Source organism: Equus asinus, chromosome 8 (assembly GCF_041296235.1).
Source record: "Equus asinus isolate D_3611 breed Donkey chromosome 8, EquAss-T2T_v2, whole genome shotgun sequence".
NCBI classification, from domain to species: Eukaryota; Metazoa; Chordata; class Mammalia; order Perissodactyla; family Equidae; genus Equus; species Equus asinus.
The window spans coordinates 52,011,199-52,027,567 of NC_091797.1; the positions used below are offsets into that span (position 1 = coordinate 52,011,199).

A 16,369-nucleotide genomic window follows, 5' to 3' on the forward strand; every position below is an offset into this window, starting at 1 on the left:
CAAATTAAGGCAGTGAAAAAAACAGCACGAAACCTATGAGACCTTATGAGAACGTGAGGGTGACAGCAAGAGCTTCTGTGCCATGCACTCCACAGCTTTCCAGCCAACATTTATTAGTGCTTCAGATGCAATAGCTGTGCACTGCCTCTGTTTGCGCTGACATTCTGTCTCCTCTACAGACTCTCAGGTAAATGAGCACACAAACACACACTCACTCACAGCATAAGTTGTAATTGAATTTGCTGTCAACAAATATTTCAGAAAAAACCTTGGGCTTACCAGGTCTTCAAAGAAACTACGTACTGCCGAATAAAAGGATGTCCAGTTAAATTTTACTCTCAGATAAACAACAAATAATTTTTTTTTAGTATAAGTATATCCCAAATTTTGCATGGAAAATAGCCTGTGTAATATTTGGGATATACTTATACTAAAAAATTACTTGTTCATCTGAAAGTCAAATTTCACTGGGCATTCTATATTTTATTTGCTTAATCTGGCAACCCTAAAACTCTGAGCCAATCAAGTGGCCTGCAAATAGCACACAAAGATAATTAAAGAGCTGAGAAAAAGAAAAAAAATACTTTAAGTCCTCTAGTTCCACCTTCTCAGAAAAGAACAACTGTAATTGTTTTTATTTACTTTTCAAAGGGGATAAGTCGGCAAAAAAAAAAACATTTGGGGTTGTTACATACTATCTAGAAGCATATTAATACTACACACAGCAAACTGAGACCATTTTTTCTTTTCTTTCTCTACAATACAAATCTTAAAGAAACCCACTTGTTCACACATTAGCGCTACTGGGTTGTTAATACAGCCATTGACAATCTGGGCTCCTCTTCCCACCGTGACACCTTTAAAAGATTTATCATCCCATACACGGCCTCCAATTCTGTCTTTGGCTTCCAGGACAGTCACCTAAAAAGACAGACAATGAGGGGAGCTAAATAGGATGGAATAGTCATATCAAATGCAGGACTATAAATGCAGAATGACACAGTTAAATAAGTTCCCTATTTGGTTAACGTATTACATTACCAGAGGAACAATTTTAAAGAGGGCGGTGTGAACAGAAGCCACAATAGATGTTAAAACAAACAATCCAGATTCTATCAAGGAGTGAGTGTCTCCTGAAGAAATCCCTCAAACTATTCCCTCTCCAATCCCATAATAAGATTGGATGAACCAGCACATGAAATGCACTTTGAAAGCTCTTACTAAAAAGTATCCCATAAATTAAAAAGCACTATGAAAACTAGGTTGGAGAGGTGATTTTGTCTTATGAAACATCTGTGTATGTAGCAAAAACCGTTTAGCAAAGCAAACAGGCCTTAACTTCCCTAAGACATAACTATTATTTTTAAAACATCATATGCCATTCTATCTAAGGAGGACCTCACTGGCTTGGTCTAAGCAGATTGGTCCCACACCCAGGCTATCTCATCCTCCAAACTACTAATGCTGGTGACACAAGGAGCTGCTCTCAGGTGAAAAGCCTATGACTCAAGTGCAGCACCTCCCTGGGCTGCAGTAACTGAAAATGTAAGTCCTGTTCAGTACAAGGCCAGTCATTTCATCTCTGGACCCGAAAAAACACCCCTTCAAAGTGCTCAAGGAGGGTGCCCAGTTAGCCATCTCTCAGGTTACTCGGAGGAATCTATTCCCCACCCATGAGAGGGATGGGTGGTCTCAGAGGCGTCTCCCTCATCACCTGGTGAGAGAAAGGGGATAGTAAAAAGGGTCCCCTGAATATTCTTCTTCCTTAGACCTAAATTCCTCATTTTCTCCAACTACGAAGGCTACAACTGCTGGTTCTCCCCTCCCCACTCTCTTTCTCTGACTTCAGATTAACATAGAGTCCTCCATTTCTAGTTTCCTTTTAGTGAAGGAGGAACGCTGAACATTAATGACAGCCCCCCAGACTTTGGATATTAATAACTTTTCCTGTAATATAATCTGTAGGACTGCCAAGTGAAAAAACAAGAAACCTTGGGCCCTAATAGCTAACACTGAAATAAATAAGCGATCAATTAAAACACCTCATAGTTAACACTACTAAAAAACATTTCAAAATGGAAACACACTTCCTATAAATCTCACTCAGATTCCTCTGTTTGATGAGCAATATAGTATAATTCAAGACTTAGGTCTTCCATTCAAACAAAAGGAAAGCCTCTCCTAAGCATTGCTATTGAAAACTTTTCTCATCTCTGAAACTCTGAGCAGAGAAGATATTGTGAAAAAAGAAGCCATCATTTCTTTTAGATAGGAAGAGTGAAGAGACCAATTCAATTCTAGCAAATTAATTTTCACGTTTGGTTTAACAGAAAACCAAAATCTTTGCAAAGTAAGTTTTTAAAAAGGAGAAACGTGTCAGACCTTAGGAAGTCACAGAAATCTAGGGGATGGCTAATTGAATGAATCTAACGGAAATGAGATACTGAATTGGACAAACGGTTTTCTGTAATAGTCTCTGTTTTGCCTAATTTTGAACAACTGGAATAAGGCAACATACTGGATAGAAAGAAAAAATATTCCATCTTGGGGAGGCAGGCTACCTTAAATACATACTGTACTTTAAAAGTCATGTAATTCTGTCTCAACCAATGGATTAACTAATTCAGTCTGCTTCCAAAAGCAAAGATTTTTGTTTCTCAGAATAAGTATTCAAAGGGTGCCTTTGATTTGCGTAAAAAAATTTAAAAGAGTATTTCAGAAACTTTTATACAAGAACCAGCGAATTTCCCAGCTGCTATCTGTTGTCCCAAACTATTGCAGAAACAGGGATTTTTCCCAATGACCCCTTTATTATGTCACTAACAACCTGTCCAGAATTTCTGCTTTAACCATCTTAGAACCTCTTCTGATTTGCTCATTCAAGTCTAAAACCCTCTCCAAAGCTGTGGGAATTTCTATTTCCCTCTACCTTTCTTTTATCAAACCAACTTCAAATTTTGTATCTTTTCTAGGATCGATTGTAAAGATATGAAGACATACGGTATTTAGCATTCTTTGCTAAAATCAGGAACTGGTTTCTAAGTCTTAGAAAATCTGGACCAAAGGAGCAGTTAACCATCTGTTTCTGCCTCCATGTGCCAAAAATCTTACCTTAATTCCAAAGTTATGCAGTTGCCTAGCAGCTGCTAATCCTGCTGGACCAGCCCCGACAATTATGACTGATTTCTTTAAAAAAAAAAAAGAAGAGAAAAGGGAACAAAAATCTAATTAGAGAAATGAAAACAATGTACTGGTTTAGTTGTTCTGGAAGGTACTAACTGCCAGGCAATGTTAGCTCATCTACATTTCTTTGATGTCTGTAGAAAGTTACGTATTTCGTAAAGATTACAGTCCTACTTGTGTTGAGAAATCCCTTCCTCTTTTCTACAGTCTAGGAAAACAGTGCTTGATATTCTCCTCCTCGGAGACACACATACTAACAAAATCTTGCTTTATAACTTTTATGGTGATAATTTGACTTTTACTAGTGTTATTAACAACGTACGAACTAGCATTTATCACGACAAGTGGCGGTGTTATTGCTGGAGACAGTCACCTACGTTGTGGTAATCTTTAGGAAGAAGATGCTGGTCAGGACTGACGCTGAGAACTCCTGTGTTGATGAGACCTTTTCTTGTCATAAAATAAAGTATCCTCTCCACTTCCTGAACACATCGAATGCGCACAAGACCCCGGACAATGATGTGAGGAATACATTTCTGAGGAGTAAGAGCTTCCTGTGTTTGGAAATAAAGCCAAACTGTTAAACAAAGCAAACAAATAAAAAACAATTCTTGTTTCTTCAAAAAGTTCAACATAGAATTACCACATGACCCAGCAGTTGCCCTGCTAGGTAAATACCCAGAGGAACTGAAAACATATGTTCAAACAAAATGTTCAAAAGCAGCACTATTCAAATAGCCAAAAGATGGAAACTATCCAAGTGTCCATCAATGGGTGAATGGATAAACAAAATGTGGTCTATCCATATATGGAATATTATCCAGTCATAAAAAGGAATGAAGTACTAATCCATGCTACAACATGGATGAACCATGAAAACATCATGCTAGGTGAAGAAACTAGTTACAAAAGGCCCCATATTGTATGATTCCATTTATATGAAATACCTGGAATAGGCAAATCTATAGAGACAGAAAGTAGATGAGTGGTTGCCAGAGGCTGAGGGAAGTGGGAGGAACAGGAAGTCACTGCTTAACGGGTATGGGGTTTCTACTTGGGGTAATGAAAAAGTTCTGGAAGCAGCTAGTGCTGACAGTTATACAACATTGTTTATGTACTTAATGCCACTGAATTGTACATTTTACAACAGTTAAAAATGGTACATTCTATGTTGTATGTATTTTACCACAATAAATGAAACTTCTCAGGGTAATTCAAATCCATCATTTATCAAGAAGATATAGTAAGATCAAAGGGAGGTTTGCCTGGTGAAGTAAAAAAAGAAGAAAGGGACCAAAGGAGGAAACAGGCATTTGTATTTCATCACTTAAGTTCCCCCTCATGGAGAATGACTGCTACACGGAGCGTGGGGGCAGATCACACCCACACATACCCCTGACCCAATAAACCACACAACAAAGGCCGCCACAGAAACCCAGGCTGCTGCCTGCATTGTCAGCAGGAAAAGCTGGATTCTTACCACCAATAAGACGTGGTGCAATTGATTTAGGAACTTGTTACCAAAAAAAAACCCACACTGCCTTTCTCAGTTCACCCGAGCTTTGGCAAGGCCTTGGTCCATTTCAAAGATTCAAGAACATCTAGGCCATTACCTTGGCCCAGCGTGCCACAGGCACGGGACGGGGGGCCCCCACCCCAGGCTCCCGGCACCCAGGCTTCACCAGACCCTGATCAAACACAGGAAAATGACTATATAACTCAAAGTGCTCGAGAAATAACATGTATACATTGGTTTGGATTGCTGCAGCAGATAAAAAAATTTGTATTCACAAAGTTTAAAAAAACTCATTTCAAAGTCTTTGATTCTTTTAAGGCAAACATATTTGTGTTTTTCCACCAGAGTATTAAATATACACAATACATACTATCTTCTTGTAAAAAAAATTAGAATAGATCCAGACTGACAAGGTCAGGGGTTTTTTTCTATAAGATTCTTCCCCTGTATAAGTCAAATTTCAAAGTCAAATAAAAAATGTGAAGAAAAATGAATCCAAGGTTGTTTCTGAAAAGTGCCTCTTTACAACTTATGTACAGGAAATTCTGACCACAATATTGTTCAGTTCAGCAAATGTTTATTGAGCACCCACCTCAAGCCTACTGGGGAGGAAATGAGTAAATCTACCTTGTCTACCTTCTCATCTGGGTATAATACGTATACACGGCATTAACCGCTTAATCAGGTCATCTCATCCTGGAGTCTAATTCAGTGGAATTGGAATTTCTCGCTTTAATCAAGATTACTTTGGCAGTCTTGCAAAATGTTCTGCATTCAGCAGTTACCCAAATAATTGCAGGAGAAATTAATAAATCAGAAAAATACTACGGTCAGGAAAGGCTTTGCCCCCACCACCCAACTTCAAGGCGGTGCTGTGTGATGCCCCTAACATTTATTCAGTCCCAACAGAGAGCAAAGCACCGGTCTCAGTTGTTCGAGGATAATGAGGTGAATAAGAATCCCTGCCCTCAAGGGGTTTAAAATCCAATCTTGGGTGTTTCATTTTTTCTCTGTGACATTGCCATTGGAACTTTTTGAACCAAACTTTGCACCTTATACTCACTCACTAGCGAGTCAAGAATTCTGATGACATATGGTCTAAAGTGGTGGTTCTCAGCAAAGGGAGACTTTCCCCCAGTTAGCAATATCTGGAGATATTTTTGGTTGTCACAACTGGGAAGTGCCACTGGCATCTAGTGGGTAGAGGCTGGGATGCTGCTGAACGTGCTACAATGCACAGGATGGCCCCCCCACACAAAATTACCCACCCAAAATGTCAACACTGCTGAGGTGGAGAAACCCTGGTCATAAGGTTTCAGCCACAGGTAGAACGGCTCCTCTCTCTCCAGAGAAGGCTCTGTCCACGAACTGTTAGCTAGCATGGCCCCCACTTACCTTGCAGTTAGTGTACCACAGTGCGAGGATAAGATTCCTCAGAGCCAGGTACATGGTGGGGTCTCGGGAATACTCTGGGAACTCATAGAGCTCGTCCAGCTCCATCACGTCCGGCCTCACGCATAGAGCTTTGCCACACTCATTGGGCTGGTAGAAAGGCTGGAAGTACCGGTTCATGCCTGGAACTGACAGAAGACACAAACAGGCAAATCCTACAAGCTGTAACCTCCAAATCCGGTGAATTAAACGGCAAAAACAAACCAAAAAGGATAGCCTAGACAAGGCCCACAGTCCGTCCTATGGAAATATTTCTGCTTACTCCATCCAGTTAGACAAAATATGCTTGAATTAAATATTTTTTCCCATTATTTTTTCACAAATTTAATTTCCATGGCATAGAAATTTTTTTAGATTTTTAATTGTGGTAAAAAAATAAACACTATAAAATTTACCATCTTCACCATGTTTAAGTGTGCAGCTCAGTAGCGTTAAGTATATTCACAATGTTGTGCAACAGATCTCTAGAACTTGTGTTTTTTTTATTTTTTTTTAAAGATTGGCACCTGAGCTTACAACTGTTGCCAATCTTTTTTTTTTTTTTTCCCCGCTTTTTTCTCCCCAAATCCCCCCAGTACATAGTTGTATATTTTAGTTGTAGGTCCTTCCAGTTGTGGCATGTGGGACACCACCTCAACGTGGCCTAATGAGCGGTGCCATGTCCGCGCCCAGGATCCAAACCCTGGGCCGCTGAAGCGGAGTGTGCAAACTTAACCACTTGGCCACAGGGCCAGCCTCAGAACTTGTGTATCTTGTGAGACTGAAACTCTATACCCACTGAACACCAACTCCCTATGGAAATATATTTTAAAAGTAAGTTTTATTGGATTTTTCTGATTATGGAATGAATAGGTTCACAGAAGTAAATAACAATTTCTAATTCCTGACAATCCTTGAGTAGTGGGGTTACATTTAGAAGGACAATCTAAATCAGTTCTGTTTCTACGAATAGAGAATATTGATATAACAGATACTTGTTTTTCCAAAGCTGGAAAAAAATGCTGTTTTCTAATCTGCTTTTTAAAATTCATGATATCATGAACATTTTCCCATGTCATTAAATACGACTTCAAAGGACATACAATTTTTATTTATTATTTAACCATTCCCCTGCTGCTGGACATTTAAATTTCATTTAATTATTTCACTATTGTAAACAATGCCACACAAACTTCATTCCACATAAATGTTTGGACTTTTGATAATTTACTTTGATAATTTACTTAGGATAAATTCCTAGGGTCAAAGGGGATCTACTTTAAGGTTTTAGATTCACACTGCCAAATTGTCCTTCATAAAGGTACACACCCACTAAGAGTATGTGAGTTCCTGTTTCATTCCACCTTCATTAACACTGGAATTTATCACCTCAGCTTTGATTTCGACCATATCTACCTTTTTAGAGGGCCCAACGTTATGAGTTAGAAACCTTAAGATAGGGCCACAATGTCAAAAATCTATTTGCACCACCAAAAACAAAGTTTGTTAGTATGCAGGCAGAAGATCTAGACCTCTCCTTGTGCACCAGCAATTCTGATGTAGAATTAAGATTCCTTTAAAGTACATGCCTGCCCTGACCTGAAGTTGTGAGTTTTTTCAAGAGTGGATCATTTTGCCGAGATCACCAATGGCATAATTAGAAGCAGAAAGACTCAGAAAAAAGAAGAGCTGCTCATACAGTCACAACTTTCTTCTGATATGTGAGAATTTGCATTATCATCAAATCATGCAGCTATCCAACTTTCAAATAAATACTCATTAAAACCCGTAGACATGATTCCTGGCCAAGTGTTAGACTTTCCAATTATTGAGGGAAAAATTAACTGCACAATATTTTTTTTTTCTGCTTTATTTCCCAACCTCACCCCCATACATAGTTGTACATCTTAGTTGCAGGTCCTTCTAGTTGTGGGATAACTGCACAATATTTACAAATGATATGAGCGATCCACAGTATAACCAAATCCGTGAAACAATGAAGTGCTTTATGTCATATGATGCACACATTAAAAAAGTCTTTTCCATTCTGCTCACCCACACATATCCAGGAAAAGAAGGGGGAAGGGAAAGCAGGGCATGCCAGGACCAGCTCTCACCCAGCACAGAGGGGACCGCCTTGGAGTGCTCCAGCTTCCCGGGGCTGGTGTCGCTGGCTGCGCGGTTTGTGCTGGTGCAGGAGGGGCTCATGCCAACGCAGTCGGGGTAGTAGGCAGAGAGCAGGGGTGCTGCCACGCTGTCTTTCAGCAAAGGAGGTAGGATGAGCATGGAGTACCACCAGTGGTTGGAAACTTCCGACACTCTCTGAAATGGAGCAGAGCGAGACGAAGAGCGACAAGGGCAGACAAGGAATGTACATGCAGATTCAGCCAAGGACAGATGATTCTCTTCATTGCATTCACCCTTAACCCTCTACTCTGCCTCTTCCCACTCAAGAATCCTACACCAGAGTTCTGCACACTCAGATTTAGAAACAAAAATGGTTGGCAATACCCAGAAAGAATGCTTCCTTTCAGATATACGGCAACAGCCTTCGCCTCTCCCCCTCTCCTCCTCAAAAAAAACCTCCAACTCCAGGTAAGTCTTAAAGCTGCATCTATTTACTATATGGCAAGCCTAGGTTTAAGTGTGATACAAGAAATTTCTTTCTAGTCAGTAATCATTTATCAACCATCCTCCCTTTTTATTTAGGATTGAAAGATAATTGAAATTGAGAAACTGGCCATGAAAAATTATTCTCTTAAACAGTAGTCAAGCGTTCCTGCTTCTCACCAGAGGCTACTAAAAAACTTTCAGAGGGAAAAATACACTATAATCCTCAAAATAAGATGCTAAATTTAGAAATGAACAAGAAAAGCTATTTTCGGTCTTAAAATATGTGATCACATTCCAGAGTTGCTTTAACATATGGAGTCATTGGATCAAAGCATCCCGTGATGACTAATTATTGCAATAAAAATAAAATTTACTTGGCTTCTAGAAACACTATCACAAATCCTATGTTAGGCAGCCTTTTCCAAACATGATCTTGAATGTATACTCCAAGAACTCTAAGAATCTGGTACAGAAAAACCTCAAACTCAGGGCCCCTCTGATGTTAGTTCTCCAGGCTCCCAGCAAATGCCACTTGCCATCAAGCAGGGGTTTGAGAACTAAAAGTTTACAGGGTGAATCCAGTTTGGAGATACATTTTGTTTGGCCTCCACACTTCACAGGGTCAAAATCTGGGGAAAGCGTTTTTCAGTTTACTACAAGCCCCAACATCCCCTATGAAATAAATCCAGCTGCTTCACACATTCATTTTACTTTCCTGGCCCCTCAGGCCATGTCAGTCTGCAATCTTTGTTCTCAAGGCTTGTTTTAGGTTTGGCTACCCTTGACCAGGCTGTGCTGTAGCGAAAAGAAGGGAAGCTTCAGTCCCTTCCCCAACACACCAGGGCCGCCTCTCTGGACCTACATTGGAGCTCAGCCCCAAGGAGAGAGTAAAATGAGTGTTCAGATCCCAACATTCCAAAAGGACCACGTAGAGAGCAGAAGGTAGGTGCCTTAAAAAATATGAATTCAGGCTCTTTCCATTCTCTTCCATTTTCTGGGTCTTGCAGCTTTGTTGATAAATTGAGTCAGGACCCAAAAGACACCCTGCCATCCTGTAACAACCTCCTAGTTTCTCTTCCTGCTTTAAGCCCACTTGAGGGTGTTCCAACCAGCCTCTGCACTGCAATACGAGAAACTCAAATGCTGACTAATAAATCACCACTTGATCTTGCCATTCCAAGTGTGTTTCTCAACACACTCACCATTCCTCAACACCTGGATATAATTCTGTCAACATGCCATCGAAAATCCCACTCCTACCTTTAATACACAAACCTCTGAAGAAATCAGACTTGATATAGTCAACTTACTAGCATATTCAATGAAATACCCAGTATACTATGTTAAATAGCATTCCCTCAAAACTCATGTCCACCCAAAACCACAGAATGTGACCTGATCTGGAAACAGCGGCTTTGCAAATATGATTAGTTAAGACAAGGTCACACTGGAGTAACGTGAGCCCTAAATTTACTATGACAGGTGTCCTTATAAGAAGAGATACAGAGACAGGGGAGACACAGAGACAAGGAAGAGGGTCATGTGACGATGGAGGCAGAGATTGGAGTGAGGCATCTACAAGCCAGAGAACGCCAAAGATTGCTGGCAACACCAGAAGCTGGAAGAGGCAAGGAAGAACCCTCCCCTGGAGACGTCAGGGACCTCACGGCCCTGCTGACACCTTGATTTCGGACTCAGAGCCTCTGGAACCATAAGACAATAAACTTCTGTTGCTTTAAGCCACCCAGTTTGCAGTAACGTGTTATGGCAGCCTTAGGAAACTAACTCAGGCGCTCAAAATTTAGAAACCGCTTTAAAAGCGACCCTAACATCCATAGTAATAGAAAAAGCATAAGGTTAGTGATTATGGCTATAAACTTGCTCCTGGCTCTTTCTTAACCGAACGCAAAAAATAAATAACTGGCAGGTGAGCATCCAGGGACTCTTCTCAGCTTTTTCAAGTTCTTAGATCCCAAGAATATGGCCTCTCTCCCAAAGTTCAGATTCTCCTGCATGCAAAATGGTCTGAATACTAGGGGCTGGACTCATGAGGTATTGTAACTGTATTTAAAGTGATTTTTTACTTTCTTTCTATAATGTCATCCTGTCTACCCTAAATCCAGAAATTATTTGGGCCACCGCTTTATGATGAAAATGTTTGAGGGTGCAACTAATTATTTAAAAAATATATATACACACGTGTGTGTGCATCTCACACCCCTTTATATAACAGAATGGATCTACAGTAGATTTGTTAGGTGTCAATCCTCCCTTTGCCTAAAAATCAATCATAGTCCCTGAGATTCAGAAATCTAGAAAAACTGCAAATTATAATCCTGAATCACTGAAATGCAGAATAACCCAGAATTTTAAAAAATAATTTTCTAAAACAGCCGTTCCATCTGGTTTCACGGCCCATGGAATCTGCCAGCTCAGGTAGCAACATTTTATAAGACAAATGAAATGGGCCGAGGCTTTGCCAGGTGGAGATGCTGCTTGTCCTTCCTTATCTGGGCAGGGACCGGAGAAAGCAGTTACACAGAGGTCAGAATACACAAGAACACTCTCACAGCTGAGTCTCGGCCAAGACCATTAAATTACAGGCCTCTTGTTTCTTTCTTGGAAGGGTTCAAGTGGAGATAAAGTCACAAAGTCATCCATGAAAAACAAGTATAACAAGTCTGATCCTTGTAGTAATGCAAGGGAGCAGTTTCTTCCTTTTAATGTCCTTTTAATGCAGAGCAATATAAGCTTACTTTTTTTTTTTTTTTAACTTGGTGGAGGATCACCCATAATACCACTATTGCTAGCATTTTCATCGTATAGTTATCATGTTAGATTAAACAGCATTTGATCAGTAACCAAATAAAGAGAAACTCATAAAACTGTTGTTGTCATTTACTTATAGTACTTATCATAATGAACTCTAGCCTAGAACATGCAGAAATACTCACTAGATCCTCTGGAAGGGAACAATGGTCTGAGGTCTCGGGCTGCAAAAGAAAACCAAACATTAATTAGGTTTACTCATGAAATATAGTCTTATGTGTCAATTTACCTTCAATAAGAGATCTCTTTACACCTATCAGACCTTCAAAGAAAAAAAGTGTGATAAAATACTGTGTAAGCAAGGATGTGGGGAGGACAGCCACTCTAATAATGATGTCTGGGGGGAAATCTAAAGGAATATAACGACTCTGGAGAGCAATTTGACAGAATATGAAACTTTTAAATGCATGATAATTTGGCATTATCTTGTATAACTGAAGATGTATGTACTACATGCCGAGGAACTCCAACCTTGTTATATTTTCTAGAGAGATTCTCGTACATGTGCACCAACAGAAGTACTAGAAATTGTTCAAAGGGGCGTTGCTCGTAATAGAAAAAAGCTAAAAACAACCCAGAGGTCCATCAACAGTAGTATGGTAAATACAACACTGTATTACATTCAAACAGCAGCGAGAGAAACCAGCCAGACCCAAAAGAACACACACTGTATGATTCTATCTACATAAAGTTCAAAAGCAAGCAAAATACCTAAAGTGTTGCAAATCAGAATAATAAGTGGAGGAACAAGGGATGGAAGTTGTGAGTGAAAGAGGGTATAAGAGGGGCCTGTAAATGTTTGATTTCTTTACTGGGAGCCGGCTAAATGGGGACTTTGTGAAAATTCATTGAGCAATGCATTTTGATTTGTGCATTTTCTGTTTGTGTGTTATATTTCAATTAAAAAGTTACCTAAATAAACTGAAGATTGGCATACCATATGGCCTGGCAAATCCGGCCCTTCAAATCTATTCCAGAGAAACTCCTGCACATGTGCACTAGGAGAGGCACGCAAGAATGCTCACAGGAGCACCGTATGTAAAAGCCAAAAACTAGACACAACTCTCAGGTCCAGGAGCAGGAGAATAGATACACTGTGGTAGATTCTCATTATGCAATACTACACAGCAGGGAAAATTAATGAACCAGACCTTTAGGCATCAAAATGGATGTATGTGAAAAACTTCACTGTTGAGTGAAAAGAGCAAGCTGCAGAAGAATACAAAAATTTGATACAATTTATAACCAGTACAAAAATATGCAAAAGTTTAATGTCATTTAGGGTTTCATAAATATGTATTAACTCTATAACCAAAAGCAGAGGAAAAATAAATGCAAAATTCAGAATACTGTTTGCCCTTGCAGGGGAGGGAGAGGAAGATAACTACCAAGGGGCTCCTACGGGGCACTGGTAATGCTGTTTCTAAAACTAGGTGCTAGGGGCCGGCCCTGTGGCCGAGCGCTTAAGTTCGTGCACTCCGCTTTGGTGGCCCAGGGTTTTGCCAGTTCAGATACTGGGCGTGGACCCAGCACGGCTCATCAAGCCAAGCTGAGGCAGCGTTCCACATGCCACAACTAGGAGAACCTACAACTAGAATATACAGCTACGTATGGGGGGCTTTGGGAAGAAAGAAAGGAAAAAAAAGAAGATTGGCAACAGATGTTAGCTCAGGTGCCAATCTTCAAAAAAAAAAAAAACAAACAAAAACTGGGTGCTGGGTGCACGAGTGTTGCTTTAATTCTTCATTCCTTACATACAAATTATAAATCCCCATTTCTCCTTATGAATTATTTCATAGTAAAACAACTGCATATACTCTTTGACACAAATTTCATTTCTAGGAATTGATCCTATAAATATACTGAAAAATGGCATAGATATAGAGCTATTCACTGTAGCACTGTCACTAATGGTAAACATCTAAAAGTCACCTAAACGCCCTTCAATCATGCTAAATTCATCATGATACAGCCAGTCAGTGGCCTGATTATTACACAGTTTTTAAAGAGAAAGAGATCTTTATGTACTGATACGGAAGCACCACTGAGATATATTAAATGACAAAAGTGAGCTCCAAAACAGTGCGTAGTTTGCTACCCTTCTGAATTCTCATGTTGTTTGACAAATAAACCTATCCAGACTTTGTCCTTGAAGGAATACCACACTGAAATCCAAAGTGACTCTGGGTCAATAAACATCATTTAGATAAATATTTCAAAAGTTCAGGCTCTGGATGGCAATCATTTCGGGCTGGAGCAATAAGGTCTCCAAGGAGGATTTCTGGGGGGAGGTGGGAGGAAGAGATTTCAAAGGTGTGATAACCATGCTTAGAAGCTGGAATTGAGGAAGACCATAAAGCCTTCAACTTTAAGACAGCTCGGAGGAAAGAAAGGCAATTAAGTTTTCAAAAGCTTAAGGAATCTGACACCTCTGAACCCTTCTGGAAAAAAGCACTTGATGTTAAAATACATCCAACCAGGCAACGAATCAAAATAAAGAACTTGGGAGAGAAGGAACTGTGGTTAGAGAAATTGTGGGGAGCAGTAAATCCACATAAATACAGAAGCAAGAGTAAACAATGGAGGGACTATGGTTAGAGAAAATAAATGATACATTTACTCCAACAGAGTAAACTAAACTAAAACCCAAAGCAAACACTAACAAAAACAGGGAGAGGGGAATGGGGAAGTGGGCTGAAGTATGATGTAATTTACTTTTTCCTCTTTCAAAGCAGGGTGTCGACTAATATAACCCAAAATTGAAACATGCAATTTTGTTAAAAAGTTAAGAGTGATTCCAACTTCTTAACATTTTCATCATACATTTTCTTAACCTTTTACGGAGTTTTTAGAAACTGCTATTTCTTGAGATGAGGAAATAATTATCCTTTGTTGAGCAATTTCTTACTTCACTTTGGCTTCTTTTTCTTATTTTAAGTTATGTTGTATTAAATTCAATCATTTTAGGTAAAACTAGTTCTTTATCAGCTAGGCTTTCTCCTTGTATACGTGCAGGAAAACTCTTGAACGAATCTCATTTAATGATGGCTATTTCATGACGATGTCTGCATGATTTTTTTTTCACTATCATCTTTGTTCTTTTCTATATTGCTTGAATTTTTCAATGATAAACGCATATCATTTGTCTAAGAACAAACTCATTCTAAAGAAAACTTCAGACTTTTCAAAAACCACTTAAATTGAAGAAATTGAAAATGACAAATACCACCCAAGGAAAAATCAAGTAAACAAAAAAAGGGACACAGATAAGTTGAATGATTAGTAGAGATGAAGTCAAAATTGTACATTCTCCTATAAGCAGGTAAGAGAGAGGACAGACTATGGATAAACCAAAACTATAGTTAAACCAAAGCTAGTCAAAGCACAGTACAAAATGATTTTAATATAAACTTTTTATATAAAAATACAAACTAAAATCACACCTAGTATTTAGCAACATGCTGTTATTACACAAATCATTCAAAATATTTTTTTAGTTGTTTAGAAACTTCACAGAAATAGGGTGAGTGAAAATGGCCCAAAGGCGAGGATCTGTTAAAATAGCCTGCTATTTTTGACTGTTCCGTGGCTGAACTCTCCAACTGGTACCAAACATTAAAGAAGAAATAATAACCTTACACAAACTCTTTAACAAAAATAGAGACCGACGATATACCTCTCAGGTCATTTTATGGAGCCAGGATAACTCTAACAGCAGAACCTGATGAGGATATTACAGAAAAAGAAAATGACAGAGAGTATCCATTGTGAACACAGATGCAAAAATCTTTAACAAAATATTAGCCAACCGAATCCAACAATACATTAAAAGGATAATACATTAAGACAAGTAGAACTTTTTCCCCAGAATGCAAAGTTGTTTCAACATTCCAGAATCAGTATAACTCACCACATTAACAGATTAAAGAACAAAAACCGTATGATCATCATAAAAGGTACCCAAAAAATCCAACATCCATTCATCATAAAAAATTCTCAGTAAACTAGGAGGAGAAAGGAAGTTCCTTGATCTGATAAAATGCATCTGAGAAAAACTACAGCCAATATTAAACATAATGATAAAATACTGAACACGATCTTCCTAAAGTCAGGAACAGGCAAGGATGTCTGCTTTCCCACTTCTATTCAACACTGTACCGGTGGTCCTGACCAATGTAATAAGGTAAGAAAGAGCAAAAAGACAGAGTTTTAAAAAAAAAAAATAGTTTTATTCACAGCTGATACGATGGTGGAAAACCCAAAGGAAGCTACAAAAAGATCTATGGAATTTAATAAGTGAAGTGAACAAAGTCTCTGGGCTTCAAGTCAATATACAAAAATAAATTGTATTTCTATATAATTGCAACAAACAACTCAAAAGAGAAGTTAAAAGTACATTCTACTTACAGTCACAGAAAAAATAAAATATCTAGAAATAGTTAACAAACGACATCCTTAGTGAAAACCAGAAAACATTGTTGGGAGAAATTAAAGACCCTGAAAAGATAGAGAGATATACTGTGCGTATGGGTCAGAGCAGGGGTCAAGAAACATTTTCTGTAAAGATAGTAGGTATTGTAGGTTCTGTGGCTCATATGGCCTCTGTCGGAATTACGCTGATATTGTACCATGCAAGTAGCCATACACAATACGTAATGAAGGAGCATGTCTGTATTCCAAAAAAACTTGATGTTCAAAAACAGTCAGGGGGCCAGATTTGGCCCATGAACAAGAGTTTGCTGACCCCTGGATTAGAAGACAGAAAAGTGAAAGGAAGTCAATTCTCCTCAAATGATC

The 16,369-nt window shown here is 39.0% G+C and overlaps 1 protein-coding gene across 2 annotated transcripts in view; it reads right to left on the minus strand.

Moving 5' to 3' along the window:
• Window positions 1–16,369, minus strand: part of KDM1B (lysine demethylase 1B) — a 48,148-nt gene that overhangs the window by 18,797 nt on the left and 12,982 nt on the right. For both annotated transcript variants that reach the window (XM_014857687.3, XM_014857688.3), the window contains 6 exons: window positions 11,698–11,736; window positions 8,248–8,452; window positions 6,095–6,279; window positions 3,561–3,737; window positions 3,112–3,186; window positions 784–921 (listed from right to left, as the gene is read on the minus strand). In XM_014857687.3, coding sequence (XP_014713173.1) covers window positions 784–921; window positions 3,112–3,186; window positions 3,561–3,737; window positions 6,095–6,279; window positions 8,248–8,452; window positions 11,698–11,736 — 819 coding nt within the window. The remainder of the gene's footprint in view (window positions 1–783; window positions 922–3,111; window positions 3,187–3,560; window positions 3,738–6,094; window positions 6,280–8,247; window positions 8,453–11,697; window positions 11,737–16,369) is intronic.